This window comes from Heteronotia binoei, chromosome 7 (genome assembly GCF_032191835.1).
Source record: "Heteronotia binoei isolate CCM8104 ecotype False Entrance Well chromosome 7, APGP_CSIRO_Hbin_v1, whole genome shotgun sequence".
Taxonomy (NCBI): domain Eukaryota; kingdom Metazoa; phylum Chordata; class Lepidosauria; order Squamata; family Gekkonidae; genus Heteronotia; species Heteronotia binoei.
Window position 1 is genome coordinate 110,069,827 of NC_083229.1, and position 24,335 is coordinate 110,094,161.

General features: G+C 41.8%; 1 protein-coding gene across 1 annotated transcript in view; it reads right to left on the reverse strand.

Moving 5' to 3' along the window:
* The window catches only part of TXNDC5 (thioredoxin domain containing 5), a 29,184-nt gene extending 5,729 nt beyond the window's left edge, over window positions 1–23,455 (reverse strand). The window contains exons 1-8 of the mRNA XM_060244197.1: window positions 23,212–23,455; window positions 18,249–18,398; window positions 14,969–15,074; window positions 13,777–13,873; window positions 12,841–12,956; window positions 6,053–6,139; window positions 4,070–4,210; window positions 2,293–2,375 (exon numbers count right to left, since the gene is read on the reverse strand). Of these exons, the coding sequence (XP_060100180.1) occupies window positions 2,293–2,375; window positions 4,070–4,210; window positions 6,053–6,139; window positions 12,841–12,956; window positions 13,777–13,873; window positions 14,969–15,074; window positions 18,249–18,398; window positions 23,212–23,444 (1,013 nt within the window). The 5' untranslated portion in view covers window positions 23,445–23,455. The remainder of the gene's footprint in view (window positions 1–2,292; window positions 2,376–4,069; window positions 4,211–6,052; window positions 6,140–12,840; window positions 12,957–13,776; window positions 13,874–14,968; window positions 15,075–18,248; window positions 18,399–23,211) is intronic.
* Window positions 23,456–24,335: the final 880 nt, after the last annotated feature.

Genomic DNA, 24,335 nt, shown 5'->3' on the forward strand with positions numbered 1-24,335 from the left:
TTGACATGGAAGAGAAAAAGGTCAATTTGTATACAATGATCTAAAATTGTGTACGTAATTTTGGTAGCCAGGAATAGGATTCCAGGTATTTGTGCAGTAAACATTAGTCTAAACTGCAGCTTTTCGTGGAAATAACTGCTGCCAAAAAGAGGGAATTGGTTGGGTGGCATTTAGAGTATCCTTTAACACAGCCCTCACTTCTGGATATTTAGCATCGTGGCGTGCCCTTTTTTAGAACAAAGCCCGGAGAAAATGGAAGTTATATTTGGAGCACAGATCTGCTCTAAAAGTTTGCTTGAAGAATTCTACAACTACTCTGTTGCTTTCATATGTAACCTCACCCTCGGTAGATAAATACTGGCATAACTCCTTCTAATGTTATCTGTCCCGGTTGGCACTTAGAGCTGCTGTGGCAGACTTCAAGGAAACAATGCATCAGGACTTCTCATGTGTCGACTGCTAACTGCATGCAGCTAAATGAAGCCAAACCAAAGTTCTTCATGCAAGCATGTTCGTATATTCAGCGGTGTGTTTTCTCAAATGATAAGAAATCAGTGGTTAAAGTGAACATGTGAACCAGCTCCGTGTCTCAGAGTATGGGTTATGCAGCTGTATGCTCTCTCTGCTCTCGCATTTGATGCCTCAAATTCAAATGCGATCTACTTTCTGTACTACCACATAGCACAAACAGCTCCCAAAATTTGTAGTATTACTACAGGCAGATCTGCAATTTACAGCATGTTGTTCTTGGGATTTATATAGTTTAATTTCAGCCATGAGATAAAAATGTCAGCGCAGTGTTTTAGGAAGCAATGTTCTGGGATTTTCTGTAAGCCTATGGATGACACTGTGCTTGCTACAGGGGTTTTTTCCCCCTCCAAAGGACAAGTTTCATTTACCAAAGAATACACAGCTGACTAAAGGGCACTTTTGTTCACCATCCTATGAATACAGTGGATATAATTCTCCCAGTAACCAAATGAGGATCATTTTCGCTGATGGGCAATAATCAAACTGAGTAGGATGGATTTATTGGCTCAGGGAAGGAACAAAGTAGTATTGACAAGATCTTTTTTAGACTTCCTTGCTTTTATACTAAATTTAGATGTTTATAGTTTTAAATGGCATTTTCTTTTATAATATAATTGTATAATTTGCCTCCTCCTTCCTATTATCTGGATTCTGACGAACAAATGCCTAATAAAGGTTTCAGTTATCAGATGAGGATCAGCAGAAACGTGTCAGAGAGACATTCCCAAGAGAATTCTCATGCCCCCATTTGTGACTCTTGGAGCTGTTTCACAGACTACCTTTTGTACCCTGGATCCAGTTCTCCACTGCAGTACACATGCACAAAGCATACAAGTAACGCCTAATCCATACACTGAGGAAAATATCCCGACCAAACCAATGTGTGTTCGTTGTACTATGGAATCTTTCTCAAAGTAAGAAAGGTAACATACAAAGTAACCCTTAATCTGGCAAATCTGAGTCTGCTGAAAAAACGATACCGTAATCCTGTCCTCGAAGCAACTACCATGCTGGGCCAATCCATTGTTCACACCAAATGTTAGCAGCAATTAACAACAAACTAAAGAGCTCTGTGGTGTAGAGTGGTAAAGCTGCAGTACTGCAATCCGAACTCTCTGCTCACAACCTGAGTTTGATCCAGGTGGAAGCTGGGTTCAGGTAGCCGGCTCAAGGTTGACTCAGCCTTCCGAAGTCGGTAAAATGAATACTCAGCTTGCTGGGGAGGAAGTGTAGATGACTGAGGAAAGCAACGGCAAACCACCCTGTAAAAAAGTCTGCCGTGAAAATGTCATGATGCAATGTCACCCCAGAGTTGGAAACAACTGGTGCTTGCACAGGGAACTACCTTTTGGGGAAGGCAATGGCAAACCACCCCGTAAAAACGACGTGATGCAACGTCACCCCAGAGTTGGAAACGACTGGTGCTTGCACAGGGAACTACCCTTACCTTTTTTATTAAGTTATTGAAAGAACTAAATGTAATGCAGCCAGGCCAATCACTACATTGCAGCCACAAGTAATGTGTTGCAACCAAGTTAAGAGTTTGCCAGGAGTAGCTTCAGCTCATCTCAGCATGACATGATGACAGGGAACAACTATTACCAGGTGAGATTAATATTTACTTATGGGTAAAGGCTGTAAAGAGATATTGAGTGCACAGTTAGACTCAAAAGACTAAAGTAGGTAAAACAAGCATTGCAACGAAAGAGGGAACATAGAGTGCTAAATACCAGTAATCCCCCAAAATTTTGTTTTGCTTACCATGGAGCATAGAATTTGATGAAGGTGATCCCTTTGGAAACCTCTTTCTCAAAGTCATCTTCAGAGAGAGAAAGGACCTTGGCCTGGCCAAAGAAAGGGATCACAGTCAAACCACAACACCAAGCAGCTCGTTCCTTCAGCACTTCTCAGCAGTGAACCCAAATCTTTGTTCCTTTAAAACTACTAAAACAACAGCGTTTTGTAAGGTTCTGTATGCACAGGCTCAGCTATATGCCCATTCTCGACTGTTACAGGTGTAATGAAACCTTTCTTCCTGACCCAACTGTGCAGTTTTCAGACATGAAGACAGTGCCAATATATTAATGTCAATAAGCAAACCTGGCCCACTATATTAGACCTAAATGTGGAGACATAAAATGCAATCCAACGCGAACCCACCTCCATCTCATGACCCTTTCTCTCTAGCAATAACTGGCCAAATCCTGCCCACAGCGACCTCTGTTCATAGTGAGTGTGGAATTTACTCCCTGCTGGCCCAGCTCCCAAGGAATGATAACCTATATCCAGCATAATTATTTTAACTACATTCACTAGCAAAATCCTATCGAAGATGAAACACTACCAAAATTACAATTTTTTCATTACAACTGTTTTGAAAGATTTCCATTTGCCATTAATCTGAACTTCCTGGGCATGTGCCAGTTGCACCCGCATTTTAAGGAACAATTCAGCTAACAATTTCATAGTAAACCTTGCTACTCATTAACTTCTGCTTTTACTACTAAAGCAAGATAAAATGAAACCTTTAGAAGGAAAAAGTACAGAAATGGCCCAAAATTATAGGACCACTATTTTATATCTTATGGTTTTACATGGGCACTTATTTCCTAAACCCAAACTTTCCATCTATTAGACTTACAATGCATCAAAACTCAGAAGATCTTCCCTATTCAATAGATCAAGTAAGAGGCAAAAGGTTTTGTGATCTGAAGATCAGTACCAATCATCTGCGAAATAGATGACTGGTACTGATCACCTGGCATGTGTTAGGGAGAGAGGTGCTCACAGGAGATGACTGCTCCACAATCCCCAAATGGCAAATGGAGAGGATTTTTTGAACACTATGCATCCTTTTAACACATGCAGAATGGCAATCTGCAGGGATAAATTTGATTCTCTGCATGTACCACCCCAAGCGGATCACATGATCATCAGGCAAAAGTAAGATCAGATGTGAAAAGCTGTATCCCAAAGAAACGTGCAACTATGATCAATTCGTGTGTCACAGCCATTTCTGTGGCAATCTGTACTACACCCCTTAAAAATCCAGAATATGAACAATGCAGGTGCAATGAACAGTTCTCTTCCTCTACATATATCTTGATCCTTCAGCACCTCCTGGTTTATGATATCTTTCCTGTCCATTTCTTCTGTGTCTCCAGGCTGTGAGACTATTCAGGATAGACAATACTGTGTGACTATTGTTTGCCCCGGCAACACAGAGTGATGTCACAAGGGTCGTAACGGAGTGAGGAGACAGCAGGAAATGGCTGTACCACATGACGAGAAACGATCACTCAGTATTTAACCATCTAAATAAAGTTACTTTGCAGAAAGGGCTGAATAACTAAGAACCGTTTTGTTTGGAAAAGCATCTGAAGGATAGCATGAAAACAAAGCAATCGTGAATTAATTATTTCACTGAATGCTCAAAGGGATATCCACAGCCACAGCTGAGGTGGAGCTGTGGCACCCCAATCACTAGAATAATTTTTACTCTTAAGAAATTTATTTAAATAAAAATTCAGACCCCCACCTCTCCCTCAGGAATTATTTCTCGGGGTAGTGGTGCCTCAGTAGGCTTCGCATCACCTGAATCTTCTTCGGGATCTTTCAGCTGGGAATCCACATATTCCTTCAAGGAATCCAAGTCTCTCTTTCCTTTGTACTGGTCAGCCTGCAGACAGATCATGGACGTTATTAATTCAGGAACTGTTTCCTGGAAGTTTTCCCATACAAAAATAATTCTGCAAAACAGTTGCAGAATACTGATTTACAGTATTAATTAAAACTGATTTATAGCCTCTTTACAAATTTACTAATGGTTACAGTCAATATTCCCTCTAAGCTGAAGAGTCTTGTGAGCAAAAATTCTACTTTGTGAGCTACTGCATAAATTACGGTAGTTTGCTCCGGGGCCATTTTCCCTGAGCTAAGACAAAAATCTGTGAGCCAGCTCACACTAACTCAGCTTAGAGGGAACAATGGTTACAGTCATCTTGCTTACGGGCCTCCTAGAGGCAGCTGGTTGGCCACTGTGTGAGCAGAGTGCTGGACTTGATGGGCCTTTGGTCTGACCCAGTATGACTCTTCTTATGTTCTAGCTTGATTCACTTACTTCCACAGTTTAGGACTTCTGATGGTTATGGTGTTGGGCTAGGATCCTGAAGATCTACTCTGACATGGAATCCCTACTCTGACATGGAGGCTTGCTGGGTGACCTTGGGTCAGTCACACACCTTTAGCCTACTTTATCTCATAAGGTTGTTGTTAGGATAAAATGAAAGCAAAGAGAACAATGTAAGCTGCTTTGATTGTAGAAAAGCAGGGTATACACAAAATAAGTAAGTAAGTAAATAGCATATATAATTAAAAATGCAAGCACATTCAGAATGCTGTCCCAAGACAAGCTGTGTCAGAACAAATCACACTGGAACAAAAGTTAACGACTAAGGTCATCTTAAATCCAGGCAGATAGCTATGGCACAATATTATAAGGGGCAATATTTTGGCTATAGCAGCAGAAAGAAGGCATTTTTGCGGATTGTGGTGGAGGTAGACTTGATGAGCCAAGAATCAGGTGAGCCTTATAAAATGAACTGCATGTTCCATGGAATGGATGACTACTCTCCTACATGATCCTCATTGACATTCTTCTGTGAAGAGTATGATCCTCAAGCATTCAGTGCTACACTGAACTGGTGCTGTGATTTTAGTCTGAATGGAGCACAATAGCTTTTCAGCAACTCTTTGTGAAACTGGGGTAACACCAGGGTTATGGTGGTGACACTCTCTCTCCTAGGGCTACCATTTGTCTCCAACCTTGGGGGAATGAGGTAAGTCACTTTAAGGCCATCCCAGGAACTCCTATATTGGTAATGCAGTGGGTCAACAGATCATGGTCAACCATATCAAACGCTGCTGTCAAGTAAAGCAATAGCAGCAGTCCAGATATTTGTGAAGATCATCCATGAGGGTGACCAGTGCTGTCTCCATTCCATGGCTGGGGAGGAAGCCAGACTGGAACAGATCGAGGCTTGAAAGAAACTATGAAACTATGGAGCTCCTCTGCCACCACTGCCTCAGTCACCTTACCCAGAAACAAATGGTTACTTAAAACATCAACTAGAGGATCAGATTTTCCACAGTTACAGAACTGGGCCTGGGAGAAAGACTGATAACATCTTTTTATCAGCTGAATGAAATCTGTTCTTCCTCTATTGCAGGTACTTGGCCTGGGTAGGGTGGTCAGAGGCATAAGTCTTTGGTATAGACCAAAGGGCCTTTAGATCACTTCTGATCCTGAATAAGCCAAACTTAGTAAAACTACAACCAGCCCCGGGTTTTGGAGAACAGTGCTCTATATGCCTATATTTAAACTGTACTTTTGCATTTATTATGTAAGCACCTTTGAGCCCCCAAATGTGGAAGGAAAGTGGAGTACATGCTTAAATAACAGAAGTCTTGTATTAAAAGTCAAATCTGCTACATAAAGAATGTGGAAGTTCTAATCTCTCACCTTTTCTCCATCTTTGAACCAAAGAAGGGTTGGATAGCCTCGCACTTGGTATGTCGTGCAGATTTCAGAATTTTGCGTGCAGTCCACCTAAATTACAGGATAATTGAAATCATTCTCAAGTGCAAAGTAAGAGACTGTAGTAACATTTGTTTCAATTTGACTGTGATCACCGAATCACACAATGGACACAATGTGAAGGTTTCTTCTCATCACTGGACTGGAAGATATCCTTAATACTGGGTTATGCCTCCTCCTTGCGCTGTGGGCAGGGCTTATGAAAATGAGTTTTGGAAAGCTTCCTTCATTCTTCGGATTTGGAACCCTACTCTTGTCTTGCCAACCTTCCAAGGAAGGACAGGTCCACCTCCATGTAGAAACTGCTAATGGACAGTGTCTTTGAGAAAAAGGTCTTTATCCCAATAGGAAAAACAGAGTTCCCCACCAATTCTGCAACCACCACTGAAATCAGAAAAGGATACTTCCCAATCCACTGATAAGAAGAAACCCTCATGGTAAGTCCAACATTTTGTTTTCAATTAACGGAGGAAGCAGGGCCTTTTTTGTAGCAGGAACTCCTTTGCATATTAGGCCACACACCTCTGATGTAGCCAATCCTCCAAGAGCTTACAGGGCTCTTAGTGCAGCCTACTGTAAGCTCCAGGAGGATAAGTTACATCAGGGGTGTGTGGCCTAATATGCAAAAGAGCTCCTGCTGCAAAAAAAGCCCTGGGAGGAAGATATTCTTAATAACTGGGATGTCGAAAAGCTGAAGGAGCCCAGGTAGGATATTCAAGAGGGGGAGAAATCAGTGGAGAACCTCCTGTTGGAAAATTCCTCTGCTGAAAGGGCTTCAGCTGAAGCAAACATTTCTTCCATAAATATGTTAGTGGAAAGGGCTGTTGAGCTACTTGCTGCCCCCTTGATGGAATGTGCAGTGACTCCCAAAAGTGCTGGTAGGTGCTGGATCCTGTAGGTCAGGAAGATGCAGGCCTTGATTCACCTGGCTATAGTCAGCTTAGATACCTTCTTTCCCATAATATGCTGGAAGAAGGAAACAGTCTGACTTTCTGGAGGTAGCTGTACACTAGATAACATGGTGTTCTCTCGAGATCTAGTCTGCACCAGTCTCATTCTTTAGATGACTTGGATAAGTTCAGAAAAAGGGGAGATAGATCTCTTTGTCTTTGTGGAGCATGGAGTTTACCTTCAGCATGATGGAAGGGTCTGTGCACAGGGTCACAGAGTCCTGGAAATAGGCTCTTCCTAACTGAAAGAGTATAGATAGATCCAGGTGGGCAGCCGTGTTGGTCTGAAGCAGGAGAACAAAGCAGGAGTCAAGTTTCACCTTTAAGACCAACAAAGTTTTATTCAGAATGGAAGCTTCTGTGTGCTAGAAACACATTTCATCAGATGACTTCATCTGATGAAGTGTGCTTCTAGCACACAGAAGCTTATATTCTGAATAAAACTCTGTTGGTCTTAAAGGTGCAACTTGACTCCTGCTTTTAGAGAGCATAGAGTTATAAAACCCGATAAACTCTGAGCACTGTATGGTGGACCCTGTTAGAGAATTTGCACGCAGCAGAAAACACTGAAGGAGAGGGACAGGCAAACACAGGAATTAATAGACAAGAGAGACAACTGTATGCAATGGTAGAATATATTTACCAGGACAGTATCCAATATTCAGAGTCGTTGCCAGGCCAAGGTCATACACAGTAATCAGTACACACTTCAGTAGATAACAGTATACACTAGTAAGTATACACAGCACGATCCAAGCACAGTAGCACAGGATCAACACAAGCAGTGTTCGCTGCCACCCGGACGGTGAGTCTCACAGTACCCACAATCCTTACAGGCAGACAGAGCAAGCTCACTGAGCTTCCCTAAATACACGTACCAATCATGCAAGCTCACCAGAGGTTGCATCAGCTCTGTGAGTCAGCACAAAGCCTAATTACAGGTGAGGTCATTCCACCTTACCTCAGTAACAGGTAACAGCTGGGCCATGATGCAGCATGACTCAGCATGACATTGCAGAAACAACATTTACTATTTCTAAGATGGAGTCAGTCAGCCATTTTAGGACTGAGTTCCAACAGACCCACACAAGGAATGTATGTTTAAACATGAGATGTTCCTTTGAGGAAACACTTGATGTGGCTGTGTCTACAGATGGGTTGGCCTCCTGTCAGCCTGAGATCCAAAGACAGGGCATCCACATGTTGCCAGAGAGAGGCCAGAGGTCCTGCTCTAGACCATGTTGAGAGAAGAACCTGTGTTGCTTGATGAAAGGGCCTTAAACTTCTTCCTGCAACATGAGGATTGAGGTTTCATGGTCTTGAGAGAAAACTCGTTCTTCCTACCACTGGAATTTTTGAGGGTGTTGTCCTTATCCTTGGAAAGAATAGTACCTACTAGAGATAAGACCAGCCACTGGGACTTCTGGTTCTGGCTTAGCCAAGAACGACACTGTGGCTATGCTCTGCTTTGCAAAGTGTATAGTTTCATTGTTAATTCTATCATATCTGTCTGCTAGCTCAGCTGGCTGGCATTTATATTACTAAGGGAGGCAATAATAGGAGTTTGTTGCAGTGACTCCCCAAAATCCTTTCAGAGCAAGCTTGATGCTGAGGGAATGTTGTAACCATCCGCTTCTTGAGAGGTGATTACGAAGTCAGTGGGTGGGTGAGTGGATAAAGCTGTTTTGCACTCCTCACCTATGAGCTAAGCATTTAATGTAGAATTTACTACAGAAATCTCTCTCCCCTTTGTCTTGGTAGGGTGTGGCAGAGTGATGAGAAACCCGAGTAGAGAAAGAGGGAATTGGTTAAGTTAATTTGAAAAGTATTTAATTTGAGAAGCTAGAGTCTGTTTTACTTTTGTTTCAGTTGTTCAGTTTTGTTCTTTGCTTTGTCTTGGCTCTATAGTTCTGCTCCTTGTTTTCATTTGCCTCATTCAAATTTAACCCTCATAACCCTTTCAAGGTGTTTTCAGTTAGGGCTCTTAAGACTCTAGAGGTGCTGTTTTTAAGATTTTTAATAGTTCAAATGCTAAGGTGAAACGGAACTTTTTATATTTACCTTAGACATTTTAGATACTTGTAAATGGATTTGTGTTATATAATAAATTAGATAAATTATATAAAATTAGTATAAGTTAGGGGGAAAAATAATTAATTATAGATGAAGTAGCTAAAAAATCCTCTTTTAAATTGATTTTAGCTATCTAGTTAAAATTGATTAAGCCTTACCACAGTAAGTGACATATACAATGGGGATATATAAAATAATGGGGAGGAAAAGGTTGTGAGATACTAATGAAAATGTACCCGCCTCTAAGCAAATTAAGATGGAGGAATTTTTTGCCATAAAAACTTCCAATAGATCTGCCTTTTTCACAAATTGAGATATGACCACGCCGCCCTCCCCCCCCGCCCCAAGTCCTGTAAATATTTCTTCAGATGCCCTCTTTCCGTTTTCCATCCCACATAGCCATTTTAAAGGAACTTTTTTTGGGGGGAAAGAATGGAAAAAACAACAAACAGATTTGGAAATGTTGGCAACTCAGACACTTTTAATTTCTGATACTGTGGAGGGAAATGTTGAAAAATTAGATACGTTGAGAAAACAGAAGATTTTATCGTAAAAGAGATAAGGAAAATAAGGAAAGCAAGAGTATAGAAGTGAAGGCAGCAGTACTATCTACTTTGCCAATGAGAACACAAAAGTTATATAAACAGAGAGATGAAATGTTATATCAGCCTAGGGGCAAGAAGGGAAAGGTGGGGTGTCCAAAATAGAAAAAGCGACGGGAATGTAATTTGAAATTTGAATCAAATTTGGATCCGCTTTCACATTCTTTGACACTTGAACATAATAAAATAGTGTTAAACACCCTCCCCTACAATGGGCAGATGATAAATTGGATGAGTGAATGGGTTGCTAGAGAACTTCATTCTTATCTGTTACATAAACACCCACCTTCTATTGACTTGTGAAGCATATCCCAGGTCTTTTAAGGGGTGATAGGCTCCATTTCTATCCCACCCCCCAGATACCAATATTGATTATTTTCTATGCAGAAGTATCTTAAAAGATACCAGGTGTTTCCTGTACAGTCACACCATCAGAAAAGGAGGACATCTCTATTAACAAATTTGGAGATTTTATCCCAGAAAAGGAGGAATAGAGCAGAATATGCCCCTAAGCCTGGCCAAATAACTGAAGAATGTAAACTGCTTCTCAATTTTACATTTTTGGAGTCAGTACCTGAGAGGGGTACTGATTATATAAATAAACAACTGTATTTTCAAGACTCTAAAGAGCTGTTACTTTAAAACGACCTGCCTCTCAGGAGGCAGCCTGTCCCTCTTCTGCAGACTGTCGGGACGCTCCTGGGCACTCCTTTTCTGGCCGGCTCACTTCTGGGTGGGCTTGATGTCGCCCTGAGCCAGCCGTCTCTTAGCAGCCTAACAGTTGCAATTTTTTTTCTACTCCTCTTCTCTAGTGAGTGATAAGTGATTAATAAGAACTATCCTTGCTCAAGAGCAATGTTATCATGGAGCTTTTAATAGAAGAAAGGAAAGGAATAGCAACATCAGTGGAAGCCAATAACAAAAAACATAATGGGAAGGATCCTATGGATTATTTCTGCTGATGGAAGAAAGGGTGGTTTACATTAATATTGCTGCACATCTCTGACTCTGCCCTCATGATGTACCTTGGGGGTCCCATCCCCTAGGAACACCATTTTAAGGAGGCTGTATTCTGCTGATGGAAATGTTTGTCAGCAGAAATCTAGAATGATCCAAATAATAAAAATGGAACATGATTAAAATGGAACAAAAGAAAATTTAGCAAAAAAAGGTTGAGAGTATGGCTAACGAGTCGTAGCCAAATGCCATAAAAGAAACAGGAAGAAAGCAAGCCAAGGAACTGGGAACAGAGAAGTCTTTTAAGTATTTTGGAACCTAAAAAACCAGAAATCGGACAATGGCTGAAGAATATTTATTTATTTTTATAAAGCCTTCCCACCTGATCAGGGTTCCCAGGGCAGAATATCAGAGTAGATCTTTTTCAGAACTGGGGGACCAACAGGATGTATAAAGTGCAAAGGGATAATTCCAGAACAAATTGGAAAAAAAGTTAAAGGTAGATGATAAGAGAAAGAACAGAGAAACATTATGAAAAACGGACCCAAAAGACAGAAAGCAATATCACAAGAAGAAAATGGACAAAAAAGATCAAGGAAAAATGTTTATGGGTACAGAAGTAGAAGGACTAAAGCAGATGAACAGGTTGAAAGCATTAATTTTATGTGAACTGTGTTGGATTTATGCCAAAGATGTTCACAACGCAAAGGAATATATATTCCTGACACAGGAATAAAATAGCAAAAGAAGGGAGACAATCAAGGGTGGGGAGGAGTGAAAATACAGAAAACTGAAGGAAACAGGAGTGACAACGTTGAAATTACGGGAGGGTGCAGAACTAGATGCAACAGCCAAATCAGAGGTTATGACATACATGATTAAAAAAGAGAAGCTGAGAACTGATCAGTCTTTCTACAGAATTAAAAACCTTTGGAAACTCTAAACACTGAGCAGAAAAGTTTAAAGCAAAGAAGAGAGTGCTGTAAAGCAGAAAATAAACAGAATCACAATTACAGAAATAGTAATGTGTGACTAGGCAAATTAGAGTACAGGAAGACAAAAGACAGAAAAAAAATCTGAAAGAGAAAGAAAATACTAAACAGAAAACTCAGAATATGCATTAATATGGATATTTAAACAGGCATGAGTGGGAACAAAAGAAGAAATGGAAATCAAGACTCATTCAGAAAAGGATAAATACAATGACCATCACACTTATTCTTTAATGAAAAGGAGCAAAGAGACAAACATAATGAATTTCAAAACCAAAGCAGGAAAGAAAGAACTTGAAACTGGAAATACAAGATTAACCATCACACTGTAGAAAGGAATAAGAAAATGTTAATGAACCATAAAAGCCGCCTTGAGCCCGCCTTTGGCGGGGGAGGGCGGGATATAAAAATAAATTTATTATTATTATTATTATTATTAAAAGAGAAGCCTTTCCACCGAATGTGGGTTCCTTACACACATTTTGCATATAACAGTTTTTTCATTTTCCACAGTTTAAGGCTAAGCACACTGCCACCTGAGCATAATTTGTTTTACTGCACCATCTTTCAATGGTATACTATATTCACACACACTACACAAAGAGGGGTGCTACAGAACTCTAGTCAGGATGCTATGGACTGATAATAAAATGACACAATTCAGAACAAGAGGTCTGTAATTAGCTTGTGGCATGGGAATCTTTCCCCCAACTTTACTCTCTCGCTGATTTTAGAATCAGGACATTATTACAGAAGTGTTCACCACTTGTAATTTCTACTATCAAAGATCAGGGTCTGGTATCTAATTTGCAAAACTGTCACTGTTTGATCATAGAAATTCTGTGTTCAAAGAGTTTATGTTTGGAAATCTAAAGTACTTAATGTTTCAGATTATGTGCTTCTGTTGATATTTCTGTTCTTTAGGAAGCACTTCCCAAAATCAAAGTATTCAGTGTCCTGCTTTCATAGCCTATTTTTTCCCTAAAATACAGCAAGGCACCAGGGAATTCTAAAGTGAAGCTACAAAGATTGGTCATAAGAAAGCACAGATCCAGCAGTTAAGTGTGGTTAATGAGGCTTTTGCAAATAATGCGTCCTCCATATGACAAGACATAGCTACCTGGGTCAATCAAACTTACCTTGCCAATCTTGACAGTCTCAGAATTTTCAAGGAACAGAGCCAGCTGCTCCCATGTTGGAGCCAATGCCTTGCAGTGGCCACACCACGGGGCAAAGAATTTGATAAAGTGACTGCCTTTAAAAGAAAAAAAATGCATACATAAAAAAACAGCCTTAGGCAAGTCACTTTCCTTCAATTTCCTTTCCCATCTTAGTCTGCAATACAGGAATAATTACAGTGTCCAACCTTAATGGGTTGTTGTAAAAATTGCTAAGCGTGTAATTAAGAAGTACTCTGAACACCCTAATATATATTAGCCGCCCTGAGCCTGCTCCATCAGGGAGGGTGGGATATAAATCTAATAAATAAAAAAAATTAAAATATATATAAAAGGTATTTCTGTAGCACCTCATTACTGTTATCTTCAAATACACTCTAACAGCTGGAAACAAAGCACACTAGCAGTACTTTGCAAACATAATGAGGTATTATATCATTGCAAGATAAATTTTTATAAAAATGTAAATTCTATATTTTAAAATTTCAACATTTTCATTTCAAAGGACTTTAGTCTTCATTATATACTTTGCACAACTCTGACAGGTAAGATACTATTACCAATTATGAAACACCTTCCCCAACGAATCTGTTTGGTGCTCATTATTATCCTTTAGGCAGCATGAGGCAATTTTCCTTTTCTCCTAAGGCTGCTGGCAAGGGACATTTACAGAATGATTATCATGCTAATGCTTTTAATCTTTTAATAAAAATCTATCAACCATTCCTCCACAGGCCAAGAGTCACCAACTTTCCAGGACCATACAATGAGTCCCTGGAAGAACTAGAATCCCTTTAGATCTGAGCCCAATGCACTTGTTGTTTGGGCCACACCAAAGCTCTGTGTGTCCTAGAATTACTAGAGTTAGTACTAAAGTGCACATTATTAAGTAACTACCTTCTGCTATATGTGTTTTGAAATTAGCTGTTGAGAGCTCGTACAATCCGTGCTTTGATTCTGGGTCTTTTGGAGGCTCTGATTCAGATTCTTGCTTCTATTTTTTAAAAAAAATCACATTGAGAGAATACAAGATTAGGCTTACATAACAAAGAGAAGAGTTGGTTATATATTATAAAAGCTTTGTTAACTGACACTCACAGGGATTGGCAGCAGCTGATTATTTAAATGTGCTGGGTACTCATGCTACTCTATCTTGCCTCCTACCAGAGGAACTTGCAGTGACCAAAGCCCACTGAAAACACTCTGATGGGACGCTTTCCCTCCCCCTTAAATCAGAGCCACCCTATACAGCAAGCCATGCAGACGAGGAAGCCCAATCACTGGGACCTGATGGTTTGAGAAACAGCAACGGAGGAAGGCATCAAGATGGCTGGAGAGGCAGGAGTGGAGCATGCAGGTGCCCAAAGACAAGTGATAGGATGGCCAAGGGGATAGAAGTTGTCCTCTAGCATTGCCAATGGCTGGGGCTGATGGGAGTTGTAGGCAAAAAACATCTGGAGAGCTACCGTTGGCCACCCCTGCTCTAGGCAATGCTGGTTAACAGAGCATTCTGGATAATTAAGTGCCAGATAACAAAGTTTCTACTAGTGTAATGATGCTGTAAGTCATAAACTGTAACTATAAATGCGATGATCATTTTAGTCTGTTTCTGGAAAACAAACTATTGATAGAACTGAATTCAATCATTCATGTATTTTGGGCAAAAATTACTTTCTTTTCCTATGGGAAAAATGTTACAAGCATAGATAAAGCAATGCACCTTCTTATGCTATCATGCCTGAGACAGCCAGGCTGTGGGAGTTGACTCGGCAAGAGCAATTCTTATAACAGGAAGGGTTGGAAACGAAGAGGCAGATCAAGAGCAGCTGAAGCCCCAGGTTCTTTCAGTGTACCCTACTATCCCACAAATAACATGGATAGTTTGTATTGGGCTGAATGCAGAAATAAATGATTGACAATAACAAAGGTCTCACTGTCCACATTAACCAGTTATTTCCCTACAATGGAAATGGAAGGATTTTTCTTACATGTGGGCATTTATTGTGAATTATTTCTACTTTATTAATACTTTTTTGTCATTACAAAAAAATTCTGCCACGACCTGAAAAAGCACATTCTGTTAACTTACAACAGATTCCTCGTTTAGATTCTTCAACATCCAGTTTTCCAGTGACTGAAAGTCTCTACCTCCTTGATACTTCAGTGTTTCTCGGTCTGGTCTAAATAATTTTAGACTGCAAACATTTGAAGACAATGAGACAAATGGGTTCAAGGTCATAAAAGCTTGAAACATTCTGAAAACAATCACAGTTATCGCATTTTGACAGAACTCAAAGAACATTCGTCACAATGGTCTTTCAATCCCAAGTTTTGAGAGTTCCGTCAATTTCAATAACATAGCATTATGCTTTCCAAGTTCTGACTTCTGGTATTGTTCCGTAAACTTCCAAAGGGCTTTCGAGGTAAAGACAGATTTAAGATTGTAACTGTAGAAGTGGTGATTTGAATATAAGTCTCTATTAAGACAACATACACACATTCAGCTGTCCTGCATTGAGCTCCAAAATAATCTGGTTCTTCAACTTTCTATCACATTGAAGGAATAGCTGTGTGAGAAAGGCACCTACTGGCTAGTGTTTGTCACGGTACCACTATACTTTCCCAACAAAGCTCACGAGCAGTTTTTAAACTGATAACATTAAAAGGGGCTGTATATATATATATATATATATATATATATATATATATATATAAAGGCTGCTTTAAAAACTACAAGGAAAGAACACACCGAAGAAGAGTCAAGACAGAGCTGATCCAGTATTTAGTTTACAAGACATCTATATGTGCAACATTACAGGTGATGAACCCACTGTGACCACTGGATCTGCATTTATATTGCTTCACTTTATATTAATTAAGAGTGAGTCTTCCAATCTGACCTGCTAGTAAGGATTTCTGGTCTTGCTTGCTGAAATGTTTACAGGATGGTCAGAGTTTCTAACAAGCACACAAGGTCTATCGAATCAAGCAGACAAGATCTCTGTTGTCTTGTTGTTCCAAAAGCTACTAGCCTATTTGGAAGTGGAGACACTACTGGCTGAGAAACAAAACCAGGAATTATTTCTAATAGGATCCATTAGGCTACTTTAAAAGTTGTTTCTCTGAACTGGTATGTTGTCCGAACTGTGACTTGGTTTGGTCAACACATGATGTGTACATTTCTTTCTCAAAAGTATGCTGACCAGTCAAGACACCTGTTAATCATTCTTGCAAGTTCATATATGTAACTTTAAACATACTAGGAAAAACATCCTTTCGTTTAACCTAGCCTTGTAGCAATATAGCAATTAACAGACGGCTTTTATTTACTCTTATTGGTTTCCCATGCAAATGCTATCCAGGCCAAATGTTCTTTCCATTTGTTTATTTCACTATTTTGCCATTGGATTCCAACCTTGTATCACTTTGTATTATTAGCCATTGCCCACCAACTATATGTAGTTCTGCTCCCTGTACCCCATTCCTTTGTCTGAAGAAGTATGCACGCATACGAAAGCTTACATTCTGAGCAAAACTTTGTTGGTCTTAAAGGTGATATTTGACTCCTACTTTGTTCTACTGCTTTAGACCAACACGGCTGCCCACCTAGATCTACCTAAAATATGATGCATACAAAACAACCTCCCCCCCCAAACCCCCCCCCCCCAACAACCTCTTGCCAAAATACATACAAAGGGAATACAGGGTTGGATCCACTGCAAAACCCCTTGATCTTCCAGGCTTTCTTTTCCCTTCCATCAGCCATTTCCAATTTTGGGAAAGTTTACTTCAGGGCTGAGGGACTCGACCATGTGGCTCATAAGACTAGAGTGGAGAGGGGAAAGGGGAAAACTGTGGACCTTTGCTCACAGAACAGGCAAGAGGAGCAAATTTTACTCCCTCCCCCCCCTCCCTTCAGCCTCCTGACCCTCATAGTTATGCAAGTCTCATAACCCCAGGAATAAACTTTCCTGAAGTCAAAAATGGCTGCTGGGGAAAGAGAAAACCCAGGAAGATGGGAGACTCTCACCGCTTTCCACTGACATTGCAAGATCCAATCCATGGTCACTTCCGCATCACTCTTTTAATGGAGACAACCAATCTTTCATTTGTACCATCTGATACCTCCCCTTTATAAGCTGAGAACCCTGTAGCTGTGAGTCACACAGCCTCAAGAATCACAGATTGTTAAGATGATGTATCCCTGTGCTTTTTCTGATGACTTCTGTTAAGACTGTTAAACCAGTTATGCAGAATACAGAACGCTGTATTTTATATTACGAACCTCAAGACTCTTACATGAATAAAAATGCTAGGAAGCGGTCCAGAAACTGACTGACATACATGGCAAGTTAAGCCCTTGATAGCTGCAGTTTGCCAGTAAGTGTCAGATAATTTACAGTAAATATGAACCTGAACAGCTGTCAGCCTCACACAAGTTCCACTGGGATGGGCTAAGGTTATATAAATCCCATAACAGGGAGGAAGTCCGCAGAGAGAAGCTGTCTCTACAGAATCATCTAACAGGCTGCCCCTGCCAAGAAGTATAGATGGATATTTGGAATTATAGTTTGAACTTTCAGGGTTTCATTAATCATTTTGTTCCTGACTAAGCAATAGAAAAATGCACTGAAGGAAGGAAATGCTTGACAATTGCCGTACCAGATCAGGTGTGGTCTGTATATCACCGCCCAGCGGAGCAACTGAACAGTCACTTCTGCTAGCTATAAAACTGTTACATCAGTCTGGTGCAATTACACAGCTGTTCTTATCCTGGCATATGCAAACAAATGGGCATGTTTATTACACTTCTTGCTATAATCTAGGAGCGGCAATAAGCAAATATCATGCATATTTTATAATGCAATGTTATTTTTATTCATTTGAGCAAGGCTGATTAAAGCAACATATAACGTTAAGAGGAGTTTTAAAAATGAAGAGCATGTCCTTGCTGAATTAGCTGTTGCTAGCATAAATTCATATTCACAAGAGGAAAAACTGAATTCTGTCTGTGCCACATATAAAACTGAATCTAGTGCAACAGTATGATACCTCTGCAAGGTGAGCCTGTTGAAACTGAGCCTTTGTTTACTAAGATGCTGTTAAACAACAATAAAATGTAGTTACCTTCATCAAGTTCATCAGAATCATCCAGAACCCACCCCCAAAAGAAACTGATGGAAAAAGAATAAAAGTCCAGTTGTACCTTAAACACTAACAAAATCTGTGGTACGGTATAAGTTTTTGTGAGTCACTGCTCACTTCTTCAGATACTCTTTTCTGCTGATATAAACAACTAACATAGCTACCGATCATGATCTGTCGCCATGGAAAGAGCAGTAGAAGAAAGATGTAAGTTTTAGACTTACGTTGGGTATCCTCTGACACCAAATTCAGAACACAGTGGAGCATCCTTAGTGCAATCCACTTTCACAACATAAACATGTGAATCTTCCAGATTGTTGTACTTGTCTCCAAGTTCGTTCCAAGTTGGCTGCAGACGCTGACAATGTCCACACCTAGGAGAGAAAAAAAATGACCAATACTTTGGAGATAAGTTCTCCACGGGTTTCAGCTTACTCTTGTATCACTGCAGAAGAATTGCAGATTTATATCCCGCCCTTCTCCCTGAATCAGAGACTCAGAGAGGCTTACAATCTCCTATGTCTTCTCCCCTCACAACAGACACCCTGTGAGGTGGGTGGGGCTGGAGAGTGCTCTCACAGCAGCTGCCCTTTCAAGGACAACCTCTGCCAGAGCTATGGCTGACCCAAGGCCATTCCAGCAGGTGCAAGTGGAGGAGTGGGGAATCAAACCTGGTTCTCCCAGATAAGAGTCCGCACACTTAACCACTACACCAAACTGGCTCTACTGCAGTACAGAAGAGCTTTGCATGCATCCTATTTTCCCTCTAATTCTCACTCATGCTGTTTCATGATAACCTACGGGGCTTTTGATTTCATCATGCAGGCAGTGTATTTCAAATTGCATTCTGAGGGAAATCTGACGTTTCTTCTTCTTAAAACATCTTCCTGGGTGTAAGCCCCACTAAATAGACATGAGTAGGATTCTGAGCAGCTCTGCTTAGGATGGCAGTGTTAGAAGTTTTAAGTTCTGCAATACATGGTCACAGGACATGATCTGAAAGCACACGCCAGTGGATCTGGGTCTAGTTGGTACCAGCGTTCCCGCTAAGCTGAGTTAGTGAGTTAGCTAACAGTTTTTTAGCCTCCAGCTCACACATTTTTTTGTCTTAGCTCAGGAAAAACGGTCCCAGAGCAAACTAATTTCTGCAGTAGCTCCCAACTTTAACATCAGTAGCTCACAAAATAGAATTTTTGCTCACAAGACTCCACAGCTTAGAGGGAGTATTGATTAGTATCTGTCTGGAAATCCGCCTAAGAGTGCAAACTGACCATCCTAGTTTTATGGAAGAAAGATACCAATCAAATAAGGCATGAACAGAAGGGCAAGGGAGAATAAATCATGCTGTTTCTTTTTGTGCTTTGAGTGTGACATGTGACGGGAGAGCCTGTGGCGGAGATGTGTAAATTCTTATCTTAATTAGCTCCCCAGAAAATACATTATTTGCACTGTATTAGGCAAAGATTAGAAAAACCCTTGAACATCCTTATATGATTTCAGTGAATATGATCCAATTTGGGTATGGTGGGGAGGGGGACAGCATGAAACTGCTAGTGCTGACATTAAACTTTGTAAGGTTTTCCATTTGTGGGGCCAAATGAGTGCCCTGGGACCACATGATGTCACCATACTGTTGAAGCTAAGCAGGTATAGATCTGATCACTCCCTTGTCTGTGAGACTACTGGTCATGAAACACAAGGATAACGAACAAGTCTGTTAAAAGTGTTTTCCCATTCATATATTAATGAAAGGGAGAGACAGAGGATTGTTCCAGGCATGCATCTTGTTTTAGATTCAGCATTAACATGCCACCTGGTTGCAACTGGTGATCTGAAATTCCCCACTATGACCAGTTTGCAGCACACTGTTCGCAATGAACTCTTTGTAACAAAGTGCTACCATCTGCCATACTTCTTGGAAGATTCCACAAAACTCCCTATGCTAATAGATTGTGTACTTGTGCATGTCCAGAGATAGAAACTTTAGAACATGTGTTCCTAAACTGTACTTTTTACTCTGACCTGCGCTCCATACTCCTTGACCCGTTTGAGCAAACAGCGAATCCCGACAAATATAATACTGTCTTCCTGTTGTCAACTCTGAACCCAACTGGTAATTGAAACTGTTGTAATTTTTTTATATCTATCATCTAGGAGGCGCTTAATGTATTTGCAAACTGCCATTTGATGGATGGATTGGTTCCCTGTTATGTTCGATATCATGCCAATAAATGTTATTGAATTGTAACTGTAACAGAAATTTTAAAATCCATTGGATAAACTCAGCATAGTGCTGACTGAATTGGTTACAATTATGGAGATTTTTTAGCACCATCTTGCTTTGTTTTGCAAAGAGCTCAGCTGTTTGTGCCTGGTTTGTCCCTGGGAAAAGCTCTTATCTACTTCAAAGGTCCAGTGGTACCTAAGAAACCAAAGACATTTTATTCCAGAATGAGGTTTCATGAGAGAGCTCACATCATCATCATCACCACTATTAAAATCAACTTCTGCATACCTTTTTCTTGCTCTAAAACTGACCTATAGACAAGGATCTAAAGTTAGCTCCGATCAGCAATTTGCATTAGCTTTAAAACAAGCTGGCACCAGTTTTTATATGGAAGATATCTGAGGGCTATTCAAGAAAGCTTAAGAGGAAGAAATAGGTCACTTGGCTAATGTTAAAGAGCTTCTATTACTTATTATGTCTTTGGAGTGAACTCCTGCCTGAATTCTAGCATCCTCTTGGGGAAGAGGGGAGAAGAAAGAAGATATGCATGTTTATTACCAATAGCTAGCAGATTTGAAAGAAATTCATTTTGTTTTGGCTTTTGTTAGCTAGACTCTGAAAAAAAAATAACTTAATGAAAGGGATGTAATTGTGGGCATAGTTTTTTTTCTATAGGCTCATCTGAAGTTACATCAGGGTACAAAAAAATCCTAATATACATTTCCCATTTCCTTTTAGCTTTGTAATCTCAGAACTCATAGGTTTTTCAATCTTTGTTTCATAAGTTCTGCAAATATCAAACAATAACAGAAAAGTGATTTTAAATTAGCATATATATACTGATGTTACTAAATATTTCTTTAGGCTAGAAAGTTATAAACTAATTTGCAAGGCTGACAATGGCTGAGTTCAGACCGCTAGCTCAAGGCGGCAGTGTGCCAACCTGGAAGTGAGCCGGTGGAAACTGGAGCACCCAGGAGTGTCTAGATGCAGAACATGGGTGCCTGCAGAACATGGACGGGCTGCGGGCACCCTGGGGGAGCATCTAGAGCAGTCCTGCACCCTGCTTGCTACTCCCCAGGCACCTAGATACCAGTTTGCAGGTGGTAACTTTTTAAGCCAGCTCCAAGTGAGTCGAGAGTGGGACGGCAGGGAGATGTGTGTTCGGACAAACTTTTTTTGTACACTCACCTGCCATCTCTAGGGCGGCTTAAACTGCCCATCTGACTCCAGCCCTTGTGAATTTTGTAATCACTGGAATCTTCCATGTATCCCACTTCAGACATTCCATTGCTCTCATGAGCAGATTGCAGCCACAATACTTTCTGGATGTTAGCTAACCCCGTTGCCTTCCTGCCATACACACAGGATGTGTGTAGACACCACCGCAATTAAGTAACCTTTGCACCTAATTGCACAAGTCATGTTAGAAGGGGGACACAATATTCACAGCAGTGCCCATTACTGGGGAGGGGTCTTCCACACATCCCCACTTCACACAAACATTAAGTCACAGAGGGAGAAAGTCTGAAATATTGTAACATCAGCATCAGCTGTCAGGCACATCATATTGCGCTTCCAGTCTTCCATGTGAAGTGACCTCACTTCCAGTGTCAATTTACATGCTGAAGGCAGAAGGTATTGGAAAATTGTACGATTAGCATGAGCCTTTGAGCCACCACGCCCCTTCCCACCTTAGGCCACCCTTCCATAAGTTCATGCTTGTCCTTGAGACACAGGGAGGTAGCCACAGCTTCACTAGCCACTTTCTGCCAGGTGGAAATGAACAGCACGAACCTAACCAGATTTTGAAACCAGTGGCACCCTTTTAGACCAACAAAAGTCCATTCAAGGTATCAACTTCCATGTGCAGGCACACCTGCCCACCTGGATCTACCATCCTAAGCAGTTACACCCTTCTAACTTCAATGGACTTAGAAGGGCGTGACTCCACTGAGGACTCTAAGCATGCGTTCCCACTACACTAAATAATGTGCTTTGCAACTGGATTTATATTCTTAGATGGTAAAAACTCAGCTACAAAACGCATTAGTGTAGTGCGAACGCACCCTAATATAAGGCTGCTGAGGGCAGGTTTAGCATGCCCTTTGCATCTACTGGAGCCCTGAAATTCCAGAGGGAGATAAGGGAGGACACATGATGTGACGGGAGGGAAAAAATAACAGCGGGTCAAATCCCGTTGTGAGGAGGGAGGGACAACACGCGGGAATGCAAGTGCAGGGAGAAACCCGCCCCCCCCCCCAATAATGGGAGAAAATCTGGTTGTGAGAAAGATGGGACTACATGATGTGTGAAGAGGGAAACCTGTACGTTCCCTCTAAACTGCAGAATCTTGTGAGTAAAAATTCTACTTTATGAACTACTGGCATTAAAGTTGTGAGCTACTGCGCTCCAGGGCCACTTTTCCTGAGCTAAGACAAAAAAATGTGTGAGCTGGAGGCTAAAAATCTGTGAGCTAGCTCACACTAACTCAGCTTAGAGGTAACATTTCCTGCGAGGTGTCAAATCCAGGAAAAGCAAGCACAGGGCAGCAACACACGTGTATAGATCCAGAGGATGTGTTGAGGGGGGGAAGGAAGACCCCTCCCCAGTAAGAACATAAGAGAAGCCATGTTGGATCAGGCCAGTCCAACACTCTTGTGTCACACAGTGGCCCAAAAAACCAGGTGTCGTCAGGAGGTCCACCTGTGGGGCCAAGACCCACTGTGCCCCCCGCAGGAATACAGAGCATCACAGCCCCAGACAGATAGCCACTGATGGACCTCTGCTCCAGATGTTTATCCAGTCCCCTCTTGACGCTGGCTATGCCGCCACCTCCTTTGGCAGCACTTCTCCTGGGGGACCCGGCCCAGCCGCCCTCGCCGGGTCTCCCTCCGGCTGCTGCCACGTCAGCGGGAGACCGCGGCGCGCCCTTTTCCTCCCAGGCCGCCGGCGCTCACCACGGGGCGAAGAACATGACGAAGTGCGGGGCGATGCGGACGCCGTGCTTCAGCATCTCGGCGTCGTAGAGGTGGCGCGCGTGGGGGTCCGCCTCGTCGCCTCCCGCCGCTTCAGCCTTTCCGTCCTTCGGGTCGCCGGCCCGCGCGGGGAGCCCGCACAAGAGCAGGCAGCAGCCGAGCAGCGAGAGCGGGGCCAGGGGAGAGGAGGCGCCAGAACGGAGCGCAGCAGCCATGGCGGCGGCGCGGAGGGAGGAGAGAGGGGGGAAAAAAGGAAGCAAGGAGAGGGGAAAAGCCGGTCCGACCCACGTCTCTAGGCCGGCTGCCCGCCCCTGCTGCTGGGGCCCAGGCGGCGTCTCCGCCTCCAGCCCGCCTTGGCGAGTCAAAGGGCGACGGGGAGGAGCTGGAAGGGGAAGGCGGCGGGCTGCAAGGCGGGTTGCTGGGAAACTTGCCTCGCGTTTCATTTGGGGACTAAACGCGCCCGCGGAGTAGGGGACTCGTCGCGTTGTATAGTTCAATCCAGAAAACATACCTGTAGCTTTAAAAGAAAAAAAGTGATAACGGCATAGGTGTTGTATTAAAGCCAGCCACGGGACACACAACTGAGTTTCCCAGTTCTTTTCAACTTTTAATATCCAGACTGATGAAGAGTTCTGGCCTGGAGAACTTGCAAATTTGCACATTTATTTTGGTTGGTCTTGGTAAAAGGTATTGCAGGACCTTTTTTTTTTTTTAAAGTCTAAACAAAGAGTTTTGGAAGTTGAATCCATTTGTTTAGTACATTGTTATGCTGCCTTTCCTGCTTCCCAAGGAGCTCAAGGTAGTTCATTCTCCCCTCCTCTGTGTTATCATTCCAGCAACCTGTGAGGCAGTTTTAAGAGAGGGCCCAGTAGTCCAAGGTTACCAAGTGAGCTTCACAGCCAAGTGGGGATTTGAATTTGGGTCTCCCACAGTCCAGTTTGATGCTCTTAACACTGGTCCTAGCCTATGAATATGATTACTCAGAAAAGTTCAATGGGGCTTAGCAGGGGTCATTTTGTAGGGAAAAAAAGGTGCAGGAGTTCAGTCCCCCACAGCCTCCAGTACCATAGAGTTTCCCACCCAAATTACTAGAGCGTCCAGGAAAA